The 14,533-nt window shown below is 44.4% G+C and overlaps 1 protein-coding gene across 4 annotated transcripts in view; it reads left to right on the plus strand.

Moving 5' to 3' along the window:
- Positions 1–14,533, plus strand: part of Myo16 (myosin XVI) — a 473,339-nt gene that overhangs the window by 432,869 nt on the left and 25,937 nt on the right. For all 4 annotated transcript variants that reach the window (XM_036166675.1, XM_036166674.1, XM_036166671.1 and 1 more), the window contains one exon: positions 2,995–3,153. In XM_036166675.1, coding sequence (XP_036022568.1) covers positions 2,995–3,153 — 159 coding nt within the window. The remainder of the gene's footprint in view (positions 1–2,994; positions 3,154–14,533) is intronic.

Consider the following 14,533-nt stretch of genomic DNA (forward strand, 5'->3'; position numbering starts at 1 on the left):
AATTATTTCTTAGAACTTTTTTAAATGTACACGGCATTGTCGTTATTTCTGGTTGCCCTACTGTGTGCCAGCACATCAGAATTCCCCTTTCCTGGCTGTCACCGTGGCCCACAAGCTGACCTCTCCTTCTCTCTCCTTCTCAAACTCTCTTTAGCTCTGGTGACCATCATTCTCCTCTCAACTCCTGTAAGATCAATGTCTTCAGATTCGGAAGATGAGTCAGATCCTAAGGCATGTGTCTTTCTGTGCCTGGGTTTTTACATTGAACAGAGTCATCTGTTCTATTCACATTGCCACAAAGCTACAAATTTTTACTACTTGTATGACCCAATAGTAGTCCCTCATGTATATATCCTTCATTTTCTTTATCTAGCCGGCTGTTGATAGATACTTAGGTTGATTCTACAGAGTGGCTACTATTAATGATGCCCCGTGGAATGTGGGAGTTCAGGGGTCTCTGTGACATTCTGACATTGCTTTAGGGACATACCCAGGCATGGGTTGCTGTGTCACATGAGTTTGATCTCCACCAGGAATGTCCTACTGTGAGTAATAGCTGTACCAATTTACATTCCTACCACCAGTATGCAAGAGTTCCAGGTCTGTACATCCTCATGAGCACCTACCTTGTCCTTTCTGCTCTCCTCCTTCTTCTTAATGAAGTGGCAACGGTTTGTTTCCCTGGTGACTGGCGACGCTGAGCATACTTTCATGTCTGTTCTTGTTCCTGTACATTCTTGTTATTCTGATGTCTTCTCTTGACAGATGTCCAGGTCTACAGTCCATTTTCAGTCTAGTTATATTTTGCAGTTGAGTTTTTGGTGTTCCTTGCAGATTCTGTGTTTTAACCTTTCCTTAGATGTGTGGTTCACAAATGCTTTTCTCCCAGTGGATAGGTGGTCGCTTCACTGTTTCCTTTGCTACGTGGAGGCTTATCAGTTTGCTCTAATCCTATTTGGCTTTATTTCTTTGTGCTTTGAGGGCCTTGTCCTACCCTGTCCCATCCATTATAATGTCCCAAAACATCCCTTTTATTATTTCTTCTAGTAATTTCATACTTTCAGATCATGCAGTTGAGAATTTAGTACATTTTGAGTTGATTTTAATAAGTGAGAAGTAGGAGTCTATGGCATCCAATTTGTCCAGCACCATTTATTAAAATGGCCATCCTGTGCCTAGTGGTATTCTCAGCAACCATGTAGAAATGCTGCTGGCTGCAGGTATATGGTTTATTTCTGTATTCTTGTTCTGTTTCTTTGGTCTCTGTGCCTGCTTTTGTGTTGGTCTACACTTCTTTGGTTACAGGAATTTTGCAATATGCTTTGAAGTTAGGTAGCATAATACTGCTGGCTTTGTTCTTTTGCTCAAGGTCGCTTTGGTGAGTCAAGGTTTGGCGTACAAAGTTCTAATCATTTTCCCTTTATTCTGTTCAGTCAAAAATTCCTACCTCTAAATCTTTCTTTCTGAGCAGAAACTATGTGAGAAGCCTTGGATGACCTGGCCCCGGTCCTGAATAGATAGTAGTGAGCCACAGGTAGATGTGTGGGAAGCATGCTGTGAGCACAGGGTGTGCACCAGGCCAGCACTGAAGCATGGGTCCAGATGGAGCACTGGGGTAAAGTCTTCGACTGCAGCACCATGTGATTGCCAAGCCCAGACTTTGGGAGCTAAACTGGCTTACCTGCCTTCCTTCCTCCCTCTTTCCCTCCCCCTTCCTTCCATCCCTCCTTTCTTTCCCTCCTTCCCCTCCTTCCTTCCTTCCTCTCTCTGTTGTCTCCCTGCCTCCTCCTTTCTTTTCCCAATACCATCCACTCTAAAAGTTTTAGGAAGAAACAGATAACATATTTTTGGTAGTAAAAATGACTATACAATACTCATAATGTCTGTACTTAAGGTCTGCTATGTGTTTCTGCAGCTCCGGGACTCACTTCCCACAAAATAAGGCTAGCATTTCTGTTTCTTTGGTGTCTGAGTGATTAGGATCAAGAAGACAATAACAATCAAAGTACAATATTGCAAATGATATTTCTCATCTCTGTGAGCATCAAACTTTAGAGGCTCCTCTTCCAGGACAGTTAGGATCCACAAAACACTGACAAAAAAGAACAGACACACACAATACACTCAGTAAGGTTCAAACACATACTGAGAGATCACAGAGACACAGGATCCTAGGAAAGTAAGAATTTATCCTGGGTGCACCTGCCCTGCCTCAGAGGGAAAGTGAGTCAGGTGGCAGGTAACATAAAGAAGCACAATATGGAGCCACTGACACTGAAGGGGTGAGGGACAGCAGCTGACCTTTGAATCCTCCAGCTCTCCCAGAGCACCATGTGACAGTCACAGGTGCTGTGTTGAGGACATATCATCACATGCTCTTGAACTTGTCAAATCTTGCTTTATGAACACCACACAGTTTCCACAATCCCCCTTTCCCCACTTAGAATTGGACAAAGGCTTCTTTTTTGACACATCTCAGAACGCTTGGTGTGAGATGCACATTACATGCCCTGAAGTGTGTATGTGTGTGTGTGTCTGTGTGTGTGTGTGTGTGTGTGTATGTGTATTCTAGTGTAGAAAATGTATTTTAGTATGTTTGAAGTTTAGTGTCCCAAATTGCAACAGATAATACAAGTTTTATGATCTTGCTCAACATGCATTTTTTTTTCAGAATTGTAAGCTTGTCATATAATATGTAAATGGTTTGGGCACAAAAGTCCATTACCTGTTCAGCATTGGAAATGTTATAACAAGCTCTTGGATACAAACCAGAAAGCTTGCATAAGTTGTTTGGAAATAGCAAATTATAAGTTACTTCCCCTGCTTATATTTAAGGGCATTGTAACAACTTTTATTTACTGCTATCTAGGCTACAGATTTCATTAAGGATTTTGGAGCATTTGTTTTAAGTATGATTAATGTTTAATTAGTTTCTTCTCAAATTTGCAATAAACTTTACCAGACAAGAATAATCTTTTTTAAAATCTATTTTAGGTTTTGAAACTAACATGAACCTGACTAGCCAGGATGAACCCAGCTCATCAGAAATGGCTTCAGAGACTCAAGACAGAAATGCTAATAACCATGGGACTCAACTGTCCAGCTCTCTGTCTAGTGCCGTCACAGCTGAAAATGGAAATTCTGTCACAAACGGTGAGCCCCTCTAACCACAAGAGTCAGTGGGTCAAAGTCGTAAGCTACATCTGTGTTGGAGGAAGCATGCGTCTCACACAGAAAGATGAAGCAGGCTTTAATAACTGGAGCAAGAATGGAAATTGTAAAGGTCCACCATGGGTCACACTGTCAGCATCCTACCTCTGAGATCGGAGGGGAGAGTCATCACTGTTTGATGACTTTTTGCAGAGTTTTGATGGGGTGTCAACCTGTAGGGACCAGTAGAAGGCACATCTTATGCTGGGGAGAACAAGAATGTTCAACCAACATTGTTGAATTGAATGTTTTCACACAGCTAAGAAATACAAAGGAAAATCATATTGAGGGGCTGGAGATGACAGACTGGTTATGGAGTGGGTCTATATCACTTAGAAACTGGCTGGGCTGCCACACCCAAGTCCATATGAACAGACATTTTCTCTGATATGGATTTAGTAGAGGCTGATGGGAAAATCCACCTGTTCTTTCCTGAAAATGCCTGGGAGAAACTGACAAAACATCTCTGTTAACTCTGACAAGAGGGACTAGAGACCCAACAGGACCTGTTGGCAAGGAGCCACGATGATGACCAGAGGCCTTGGTGCTTACTGTTTGTGCGGACAAAAGCCTGGTTAAGGAGAGAAGGGTGTGCTGGCCCATGGTTTGAGAGGATACAGCCCACTGTGCATAAAAGGCATGGGTGGTGGGAGCTGAGGTGGATAGTTCTGTTGCTCCAATCAGTGAGAGAGATGGCTGCTGGTGCTCGGCTGGTTTAATTATTTCTCCTTAGTACAAGAACCCACATTCAGGGGTACCATCCTTCCTCAGTTAAATATCTCTATAAATATCATCCTAAGTGATTCGAAACCCATTCAGGTTGACAATCAAGATTAACCATGACAGCCATGCTAGTCTAGCAAGGCAGTCTGGGTCCTGGGTGTCCTCCCATATGCATTGGGGACACTGGAAAAGGCTATTTCTCTGATAGCCCTGTGGTTCTGGGCACACAGACTAAGTTCAGAGCTCACCGAGGCCATGGAGGCATGGGGCTTTGAAGTGTCCATCAGAGTCACTTGTACCAGAACCAGGGCCATGGGTTAGCTGAGGCCCACTGGAACCTCCAAGTTGGACTGGGATTATAGCGTTCATAGGCCCCTGGGAAAAACATACATAAATCTGTTCCCAAGTACAACAAAAGTCTCTTAGGCCTCTTAATATTATTACAAACCATTTTTTTAGCCCATCACACGATCAAGATTAACGAGACACATGAACACAAAAACTCAGGTGGAAAATCAGAGGCAGAATTGGCAGTTGCAGTTTGCCCATGGGAGCTTTAAAGGTCCATGCAGAGAGACACTGCCTTAAAGGACGTGGACAAAAGGAGGACAATCCTGTGGGATGGGACATCAACCATCCAACAGGAGCTGAAAACAAAACACACGTCACTAAAACAAAGCCCTGTACCAGATGACATTAAATTTAACCAGATGGTATAGTTCAGGTGGACAATAGGCAGACCATCTCTACAGTTAAACACATCAGATTCAAGGAGGAGAATATGAGTTCTAGAAAACAATGTGGGTGTCAGACCTGCACCATGGGGAAGGTTGTTAGGGTTCTAGGCAAAGATGGAGTGACGAAATGTAGAAATATTTGCTGACTTCCCAGCCCTTGGGAAAGCATCCTGGTGTGGATCTGACTGGGGAGTCTATTACAGAGCCCAACAAACTCTGCACAGACCCAGGTCATGAGCAATGTGGATGCAAACATTTGGGGCAGGTGCTTCTGTGCACTCAATTCATAACCCATAGAGCTGAAAATCAATTCAGCACCCTTCAACAAGTGACCAGATCCATCATTATCCATCGTTATGTGAGAAGTTACCCTCCCAAATTTAGAGAGTTAATGCAGCAAACTGGGATGATTTCAGAAGGGTCTGGAAGCTGGACATAGGTTACTAAGGTTCCTCACTGCTTAGCAGCCAAGCTGTTATGGTCACCTTAAATCTTGACTGGAGGATGATCTAAGATTACTCAATGACATGGGCGGAAATCAGAAAGTTCACACCCAAGTCTATACACACCAACCTTCCCAAAGGCCAGCTTCGCAAGGCTGCAGGGGACTCATCCCCAAGGGCTATTGGTCTCAGTAAGAGCTTCCAGGATGGAAGCCGTAGCTTTTCCACAACTGTGGGCAGTATGGCAGCACTCAGCCAAGTTCTGTGCATTGGAAATGAGTCATTAAATCTAACCACACTCCGTGGAAGGGATTTCTTAGAGCTGAGTGCCCAGAACATGAGCTCAGGCAGTCTTAAAAGTGAACATCTGTGATATTGCTAAGAGGGATCCGAGCCTGTATGCACCAGATCAAGCTAAGTGAGAAAAGTCAGGAAGCAATCAGGTGACCAATCTGGGGTAATTCAGGTGTAGGCAGAGGAGTAGGTGAGCGGCTCTGTGGAAGAACAAGGCGTCTGCAAAGGCTGAACCTCCCACCTCTGTATCAAACCAAAATCATCAACCTTTGTTGAAAAATTTTTTAAAAATCACATCTCCAAATAATCAGTGGGTTTGATAAACAGATCCTAATCTAAACTGAAAATGAAAACATTCTAATCAAAGCTCACATAACAGGAGTATATGGGACCGCACAGGGCTGGGATGTGGCTAATGTCTTTATGGCTGGGAATTAATGCCTGAAGCGCATGCTCTCTGTACACGTGCTGAAAAGTCAAGACCCTAGAAACAACAAAAGCAAACACCAGGGGGTAGAAAAGAGACAACGAAAGACCAAAGCATGCTCGCCAAACTACAGAAACTAGGAAGCAAGAACTGAGCCTCTCAAGAAAGTTAGCTTGAAAACATGTCTAGAGTTGACAAACATCTTATGGTCAGCTACAGGGGCACAGAGAGCAGATTCCAGATGTAGGAAGGGGCATTACTCCCAGTTTACAGAAAACACAAGGGAAATATGAACAAACTTGTGCCGAACTTGGAAATTTACACAGACAAATTTCTATCAAAACTGTAGAAGAAAGAAAGCTAAGCAATGTATAAATAGTAAATTAATCGAATTTGTAATTGAACCTCTTCCTACAAGGAAACTTCTAGATCCAAATGCCAAATGTAAAGCAGTGAAAGTTATAGCAAAAAAAGTATGGGGGGGGGGGGGGTTTCACTGGGACCGAGAAGTGTGTAGACCCAAAGAAATGGGGAAAAAACATTTATTAGGAGAAAATCATTTCCACACATTTAACAAGCTGAGGGTCCTACTCTGTTCATAAACAGAACACAATCAAGTAAACTTTGGGTCAAAGACAACAATTCAGGCACAGCCATGCTCAATGGAGTCTAGCCTTGTCTGCACATAGGAAATGTAAGTGAAGGCTGAACTTTATGCCCACACATCTTTCAGAATTTTAGGGGAGCAGCAGGGCCCACCAGAAGTCCTAAGGATAGTCTGTGGGTAGATGCGAGGAAAGGAGAGTCTTTGCCTACAGTGTACACTGCTCATTCCTCCGCCAGGCTCCAGTAGGTGGTCCTAGCCCCATAGTCACACAGATGGCCCTGGTGGAAATGGTGAAGTCAAAACCCAGCAAAAAGTCATGAATCTGGGAAAAAGGCAGGTGGGGAAGAAGGGGGAGGTGTTAGGATAAGAGAGAAGTACGATCAGGTAGGAAGAGGGGGTGCTCAGAATGTATCATATACATGTGTGAAATTGTTGAAGAACTAATTTTATAGACTCCCCAAAGAGTCCCCCAGGAGAGGGAAGACTGAGTCCCCTCTGTCTCAGAGAGCACCTGAGTCCCTAAGGAGATCACCATGTTCCTGACTTTATAGTCCTTACAAAGCTACATTTCAATCAACAAATAAATTAGAGAGGAAGAGAGGAAGGCAACTTCCCTCTAGAAAAATATTTCATTCATTTATGTTTTATCAAAAAACATTGTAAAAAAGGAAAAGCTACAACTTGGAAAATGGTCTTAGGTAAATCCAATACAGGATGACGCATGTCTCCCAAAGAATTTTAACAGGTTGATGCTGATGAACCTACTAGTACTGTGAGTTTCTGGCCCATAACATTTTCCTGGGACTATTAACATTCCCAGTTCCAGGCCCTGTGTGTTGGACCCTCAGCAAGCATCTGCCTACGGAAACAAGGGTACAGCTTGCAAATGACCCAGTAAGTGCTGGGCAGACAGCAAGAAAAATCCAATCCTTAGTGTGACAGAGCTGAGATGTTGCCACACATGGAGCCTGTGACTTGCACTTGACCATGGTACCTCTTGAGGAAAGAACAAGATTTGATTTGATTTGATTATTTTGTTTTCTTTGATGTATGTGTATATGCATGTGCATGCGTGTGCGTGTGCGTGTGCGTGTGCGTGTGTGTGTGTGTGTGTGTGTGTGCCACCTGTGTAAAAGTATCTGTGGAGGCCAGAAGAGGGCCTCAGTTCCCCTGAAACACTATTCCATCCAGTATGGTATCATCCTGCCCAGCTACAGACCCCATACCCACAGCAATAATACCTAACTACAGGGTGGTACTTAACCTTTCACCTTCTAATTTTCTCCTCTTCAAAAGGTGTGATGCAAAGCTATGCCAGGACTTCTACCGGGAACCTAGCAGGATGGGGCTAGCCTAGAGTTAGTGTTTGGTCAACAGTATCTATTCACAAATTGTGGATGCTGAGAACTGAACTAAACCATCTGTCCAGCTCCTGGCGGGGAATGAATTTTGATATGGATTTATCATGCCTGTGCCCATAGTATACAGTCAATGTCCGTTCTAAATAAAGGGACCAGGAGCAAGTAAATATTTAAAATAATTTAAAGTCCTGAATGAGTCAAAAATAGCACTATTTTCTAGGAAATGATTTCTTTGGAGTGCCAGGATCTGCATGCTACCTCTGTTTCCCAGAAATAATTATGTTTTCTCATTTGCTGAAATACAGTTATGTGCGGCTAATTATAGCGATCACTTACTTTAATTGCCATCCTTTTGCTGATGTGAACACAGACTTGGATACTTTTTTTGTGTATTTAATTATTCCCTGGACCTGTGGTTATTTATCATTACATTCGAGAGCCGCCTTTAGTGTGAGAACACTTCAGCTATATCAAACAAAAATATTGTAAATATAAAGATGTTTATTTTGTGGCAAAGTAGAGATATAAAAAAAGTTCCAACTAGGACATTTTATGATCAGTATGATTTTCTTTCTTGCTGCTCAATGAATATGCATTTTATTGCTGAGCATCAGGAAAAAATGGCAATTAAGGATGGCGTCGTTACATTTGAGCTTACACTTATCTCTCTTCTTCTTACATGCAGTATTTCACGCTCTGTGTGCAGTCTGGGTTGTCTTTGTCAGCAGAGGCTGGATAAGGGGAAGGACTGTGGATCTCACAACAGAACCCAGAATCTCTGCACTGTCTCCTTTGTCTTGAGCGGGGGGGGGGGGGGGGGGGGGGGGACGGGGGGGCACACGGGGGGGGGGGGGGGGACGTCAGAACCAAGTCACACAGGCCTGGGGCTAGCAGAGCAGAGTTGCCGTCCATCATCCCTCCAGGACAGGGAGAAGAGATGGGGGTCCCATCATTTATGTGTCAGTCCACTGTCTCCAACTTTGTTTTTGAAGCTGGACAGAGTCCGTGGAGCTCACAGTGCTACCTGATTCTAGTCTCAGAACCAAGAGAAGGAAGCACCCCTGCACTTCACAAATGGAAGGGAATTGCTTTTGTCTTTGTTGAGAAGCAGAAGGGGCCTTACCTGCCCAGCCCTTGTCCCACTCTTCATGAACAAATACATTTTTGAAGTCATGTTAAATCATCTCTAATTTGGACTTTGTTTAATTAAAGTTCTCTTTTTTAAAATTAAACTTAATTTTACACATCAGCCATGGGTTCCCCTATCCTCCCCCCCTCCCGCCCCACCCCCACCTTCCCCCCAGCCCCTCCCCTCCATTCCCATCTCCTCCAGGACCAAGGCACCCCTGGGGATTCATTTAAACCTGGTGGATTCAGTACAGGCAGGTCCAGTCCCCTCCTTCCAGGCTGAGCAAAGTGTCCCTGTGTAAGCCCAAGGTTCCAAACAGCCAGCTCATGCACGAAGGACAGGTCCTGGTCCCACAGCCTGGGTGCCTCCCAAACAGTTCAAGCTATTCAATTGTCTCTCTTATCCAGAGGGCCTGATCCAGTTGGGGGCTCCACAGCTTTTGGTTCATAGTTCATGTGTTTCCATTCATTTGGCTATTTGTCCCTGTGCTTTTTCCAAATTTGGTCTCAAAAATTCTCGCTCTTACAATCCCTCCTTTTTCTTGACAATTGGACTCCTAGAGCTCCACCTGGGGCCTGGCTGTAGATCTCTGCATCTGCTTCCATCAGTCATTGGATGAGAGTTCTAGCATGACAGTTAGGGTGTTTGGCCATCTGATCACCAGACTAAGTCAGTTCAGGCTTTCTCTTGACCATTGCCAGTAGTCTACAGTGGAGGTATCATTGTGGGTTGAAAACCAATGGGCTAGGATTATGCTCTGCCATTCCTTCCAGTGGCTAGCTGGCTTTCTTGGGGCTTAAGGGGTCATCTTACCAGTACCTAAAACCCAGATCTGACAGGATAGCACCCCAACCATGGCCATGGTACTTAACCTTTCACTTCCCAATTTTTTCAACCTTAAAAGGGTGTGATGCAAATGGCTATGTCAGAACTTCTGTGGCAGACCTAGTGGGGAGGGCTAGCCCAGTTAGTGTTCGGTGGACAGTACCCCTTCACCAGATCTTAGTGTTCAGTCAACAGTACCCTTCCACCAGATCTTAGTGTTCAGTCGACAGTACCCCTTCACCAGATCTTAGGGGTTTTTTTGAGTTTGCGTGGAGAAGGTATATGTGAAGTAGATGCAGAGCATGGTGATGAATTGATTTCCTGGACCACTCAGTCTGCAGCACAAGAAACAGTCTGGGGTGACCTATACACATCTAAGGGCCTGCCATGTCTGGCCCAAAGTAAGCAGAAACAGATTGGACAAGACAGAAGCATGTACAATTCCAGGGTTCAAGAATGGCTGTCAGGCCTCAGGTCACACTCTCTCTCCATAAGTCCAAAGTTCCTATAATAGTTTCTCCGCCTTTGCTATTTTGAGAGGCGAACTCAGTTAAGCTCTTGTGGTCACGCACACTTTCTGGAACTGTTGGATGGGAATGAGCTGTTATTACCTTCTGCTCACTTACGCCATTTCTCCTCAGTTTTCTGTGTGTGCTCCCTATCCATCTCTCCCCCAAAAATATTAATTTAGGGCCTTTATTTTTATTTGTGGAGGTTTTAAAGATAGTGGGACTTTTATTTACGTACAACAGCATTTTATATTGGTCTTGCATTTTTGTTTTAGTTTATGACATTTTAAGTATATATTCATTTTCATGTTCATAAGTAGAGCTTTTAATCGCTTTTCTCCCGGCATGGTTTGTGACTTTGGTAACAGTTTAGATAGTTTGTCTTAGAAGGGTATTATTTCTATGAAGATCCCTGAACTTTGGGAGGAAGGGATGTGATGTAGATGTCCAGTTTGGGGCTGGACACCATAGTCTCCCATTCTCTGTTCCTTGTCCAGCTGTGGGTCTCTGTGATAATGACTGTCTCATGTAAGAAGAAGCTTCACTTAAGAGAGACGAGTGATGTACTCGTCTGTGGGTATAGCAATGTGCCGTTGAGTTCTTTCAATGTTTCTTTAGCAGAATTCTCCCCTAAGGCCTGTGAGCTGTCTAGTACATAAAGACTGTTAGACCAGGGGCCTTTGATGGCTTCGAGGAGACAATGTTGTCTGGACACGGTGGACAGTCACACATGTGAACCCACAGCCATTGCAACAGCACACACAAAACCTATACAATCCAAGCCCAACAGAATCCCAGCCTTCAGAGGGGAGGTGGGCACAAAGTGCCATCCCTAGCTGGGGAGCTATTGCCATTTCATAGTTGCTGGGAAAGGGAAAGCCAGTTTTATTTAATGGTGTGGCTTCTTTTATTAGGGCCACACTCCAGGGAGAGAATGAACACATGTGAAATCATGAAACTGGGTGGGCAGGGAAGGAGGTTGAGGGAGGAAGGGAGAATATGATCAAACCATCTTGTATAAAATTCTCAAATAATCAATAAAATATTATTTTGTTGGTACACACACACACACACACACACACACACACACACACACACACACTTAACCTCCTTTGCATGGCAGGTTCCTAGCTGCTGTTTAGCACCTCTGGCTCCCCTCTTGTGAGATTCTGGCAGAACTGATGTTCCCCCACTGGTGGCCACAACTACAAAGACCTTCTCTGGCCCAGGTGTCTCTTGGGGGACATGGCTCCTTCCTACCCTACTCTTACCTCTTCTCTGTCAAGCTCCCTGCTTACCCACCTAAGTCCTCACCAGCCCCCACCTCTACAAATACACCCACCCTGGTCTGTACCCTCTGTCCCTCTCTGCTGAGCCCTGCCACAGATCCCAAGCTCATCATGTCCTCAGCAGATGGCAACTGCCTTTTCATGCAGGACTTTCTTAAAATATTGTCATCTCTTAGAAGTCTATAATGTCACCAGGTACCTGCAAAACATTGTCACATCCCCACAAAATGCTTTCAAGGCCCTCTAATATCTGGCTAGCTTCACCTTCCAGTACATTCTCCAGTTCTCTGAGATGGACATGCCATTTTATGGGCTGTTCCTTGTGCAACCTTAGGCCTCCTGGCCTATCTTGTCTCTGTTTTCAGCTGGGCCTGCCGTTCCCAGTTCACATTATTATAGTCTTCTTCCCAGGTTGTCCCAGCAGAAAGCTTTCTTGGATCCCTCCCATCAGGGTGAACCCATACTTCCTTCAAACCCTACCCAGCAATACCTACATTTTATGTTCCATACTTCCCATCTGGCTATAAAAAAAGATGGTCTGGAATCTCTACTTGATATTTGCTTCACTGTGACTCACTAAATAATGCTCACAGCTGAGACACATCCATGCACAAAATCCACAGTCTCTGCTGGTTGCATGTGTGTGTTCACTTGAATAAACCTCTCTGACCCATTTTCCCCAGAGGCAGAGATACCTCTGCACTGACTCCTCAGGGGCATGTGGGCAAATGTTGTCCATGTGTGTCTTAACCATCTCCCAGCTGGGACTGCTTCTCCTTGCACGGAGGCCCTTCCTGTACTCTCCCCAGCCCTGAGTCCCTTCTGCTGCTTTCTAATTAAGTGTTGGCCCATTAAGCTGTGGAACCAGTGGTGCTCTTTCTCTCTTCTCCACTCTATTTCTCTGCACCATGTTCAGAGAACGCTAACAAATATTTCTTAATTTTATCCATTGATTCTCTGGAAAGCGCACTATGCTGCTGCCTTGGTTCTGGCTCTGTGATCATGATCTAAACTGATTTTTCCCTTTTGATACCAAGAGTCAAACTTCTAATTTATAAATTGTTACTTTTTTTGAAAGATGGGCCACACATTCTCTGCCTTTGATGCTCTGTCTTCAAGACACTGAGTGCTGTGGCTGGAAGGTGAAACATCCACAGAGAGGCTCACAGGTTTGAACACGTGGTCCCAGCTGGTGGTTTGGGGACTCTTAGAAGTTGGAGCCTCACTGGAGGAAGTGGATCACTAGAGACAGGCCTTGAGACTATAGACCAGCGTCGCTTTGTGTTCATCCTCTGCTTCCTGCCTGTGGACTCAATCTGACCAGTGAGCTTTCTCCTCCTGCCCCCATGCCTTCCCCACCATGATGGACTGTGCCTTCCTAGAACTGTGAGGCAAAATACTTTCTGACGTTGCTTCTGTGGGATTATTTTATCACAGCAACAGAAGTTATGAGGATGCCAGACAAACTGGACAAAGTCCTGCCTTGAACTTGGTCCTCCACACCTCTGTCCCCCTCCCTCACCCCTCATGTCCTTTGACCAGGGGTCTTTCTCCAAGAGGTGACTAGTCTTAGACCTGCAGATTCCTGTGCACCTATCTAAGCTCTTAATTATGCCACACAATTGGGTGGGACAACATATTACTACCCGTGTCTAATACACCTTCTTCCTGTCCTGATGGTGATCACCATTGCTCATGATGAGGACCCGGTCTTCATCACCACAGGTCCTCAGTGGTGGGGTAGTATTCACCCATAATCAACCCTGTCCTGATAGGTTTGTAACACTCTTTCTGGAGAGATATGAACAAGCATCTAATTCACCCCAGATAGAAAACTGAACCAATGACAGAAATGAAATAATACCACCAAAATCCAAGTTAACATATCAAGGAGTTTATTGGGGTTACTTATAGGAGCAGGTACTACTCATAGGCAGCTATACCTCTGAAAACCCATCCCATCAAAATTGGAACTCTGGAGCTCTCTGCATGATCTGCAAGCTACTCAGCAGATTAGCAGGTCTCCTCTTCTTAGCAGTCCTTACCATACTTATATAACCTTGGAGATGGATAGCCTTGTGAAACTGGTCAGTTTCAGGGACTTCCTGGGATTAGTGAGTTGTTGTCTTCCTGAGTCTTAACTAGTCTCTCTCTAGAACTTTCTGAGTCTTAAGGAGCTTCCCTCCAGAATGGAATGTTTCATATTAAAGGAAATTGCTATGAAAAACATTGACAGAAGTTTTTTACACCAAGGCATGTCTGTTATTTACCAAGAAGGCTGACTGGCCCAGCTCACGTTGATTGGACTCAGACTCCCCCAAGGAACTGACGCATTCCTGTAATTGGAAAAATGCACAGTGATTTCCTAATGATTTTTAATTTAGGAATCATGTATATGTTTAATCAATTAAACTGTGCTAGTTAATTATGTTTCCAGAGGAGATGAGTAATTGCTTCAGTATTTAAAGTTCTCTTGGTTGAATTCATTCCATTGGGCAGTTATTTCTCTTTTTATCTGTTCATGTTTATTAATCAAGTCACTTGGGGCAGGCATGCCATCTCCATCATGACGGCTCTCAATCACTGTAGGGGAACAGATCTGTCCCCAAGGTGCATTTAATAATGTCTAAAATCATTTTGATTGCCACAAGTCAGGGTGCACCAGTGAGTACAGGCCAGGGATGCTACTGTTTATGATGCACAGGACAGGTTTAGAACAGAGAATTATACAGGCCAAATGCCAAGGGTCAGACAGGCCTCTGCTGTGCAGGATAATGAAGAAAATCACCTGCTGCCTCACAGGATGTCTGTGCCTTTGGGGGAAGGGATGTGTGTGTTTCCCAGAGGTCACTTTTACTTAGTGGTTGGCTAAGAGCTGGTAGGTTGTTATTGGTCAGTTCTACTCCCTCACCACCACCCCACCTTTGCAAACAAAAGGAGCTAGCGCAGTCATGGTTTCCACGTCACCCAGGTGTGCTT

Source organism: Onychomys torridus, chromosome 17, assembly GCF_903995425.1.
Source record: "Onychomys torridus chromosome 17, mOncTor1.1, whole genome shotgun sequence".
Lineage (NCBI taxonomy): Eukaryota > Metazoa > Chordata > Mammalia > Rodentia > Cricetidae > Onychomys > Onychomys torridus.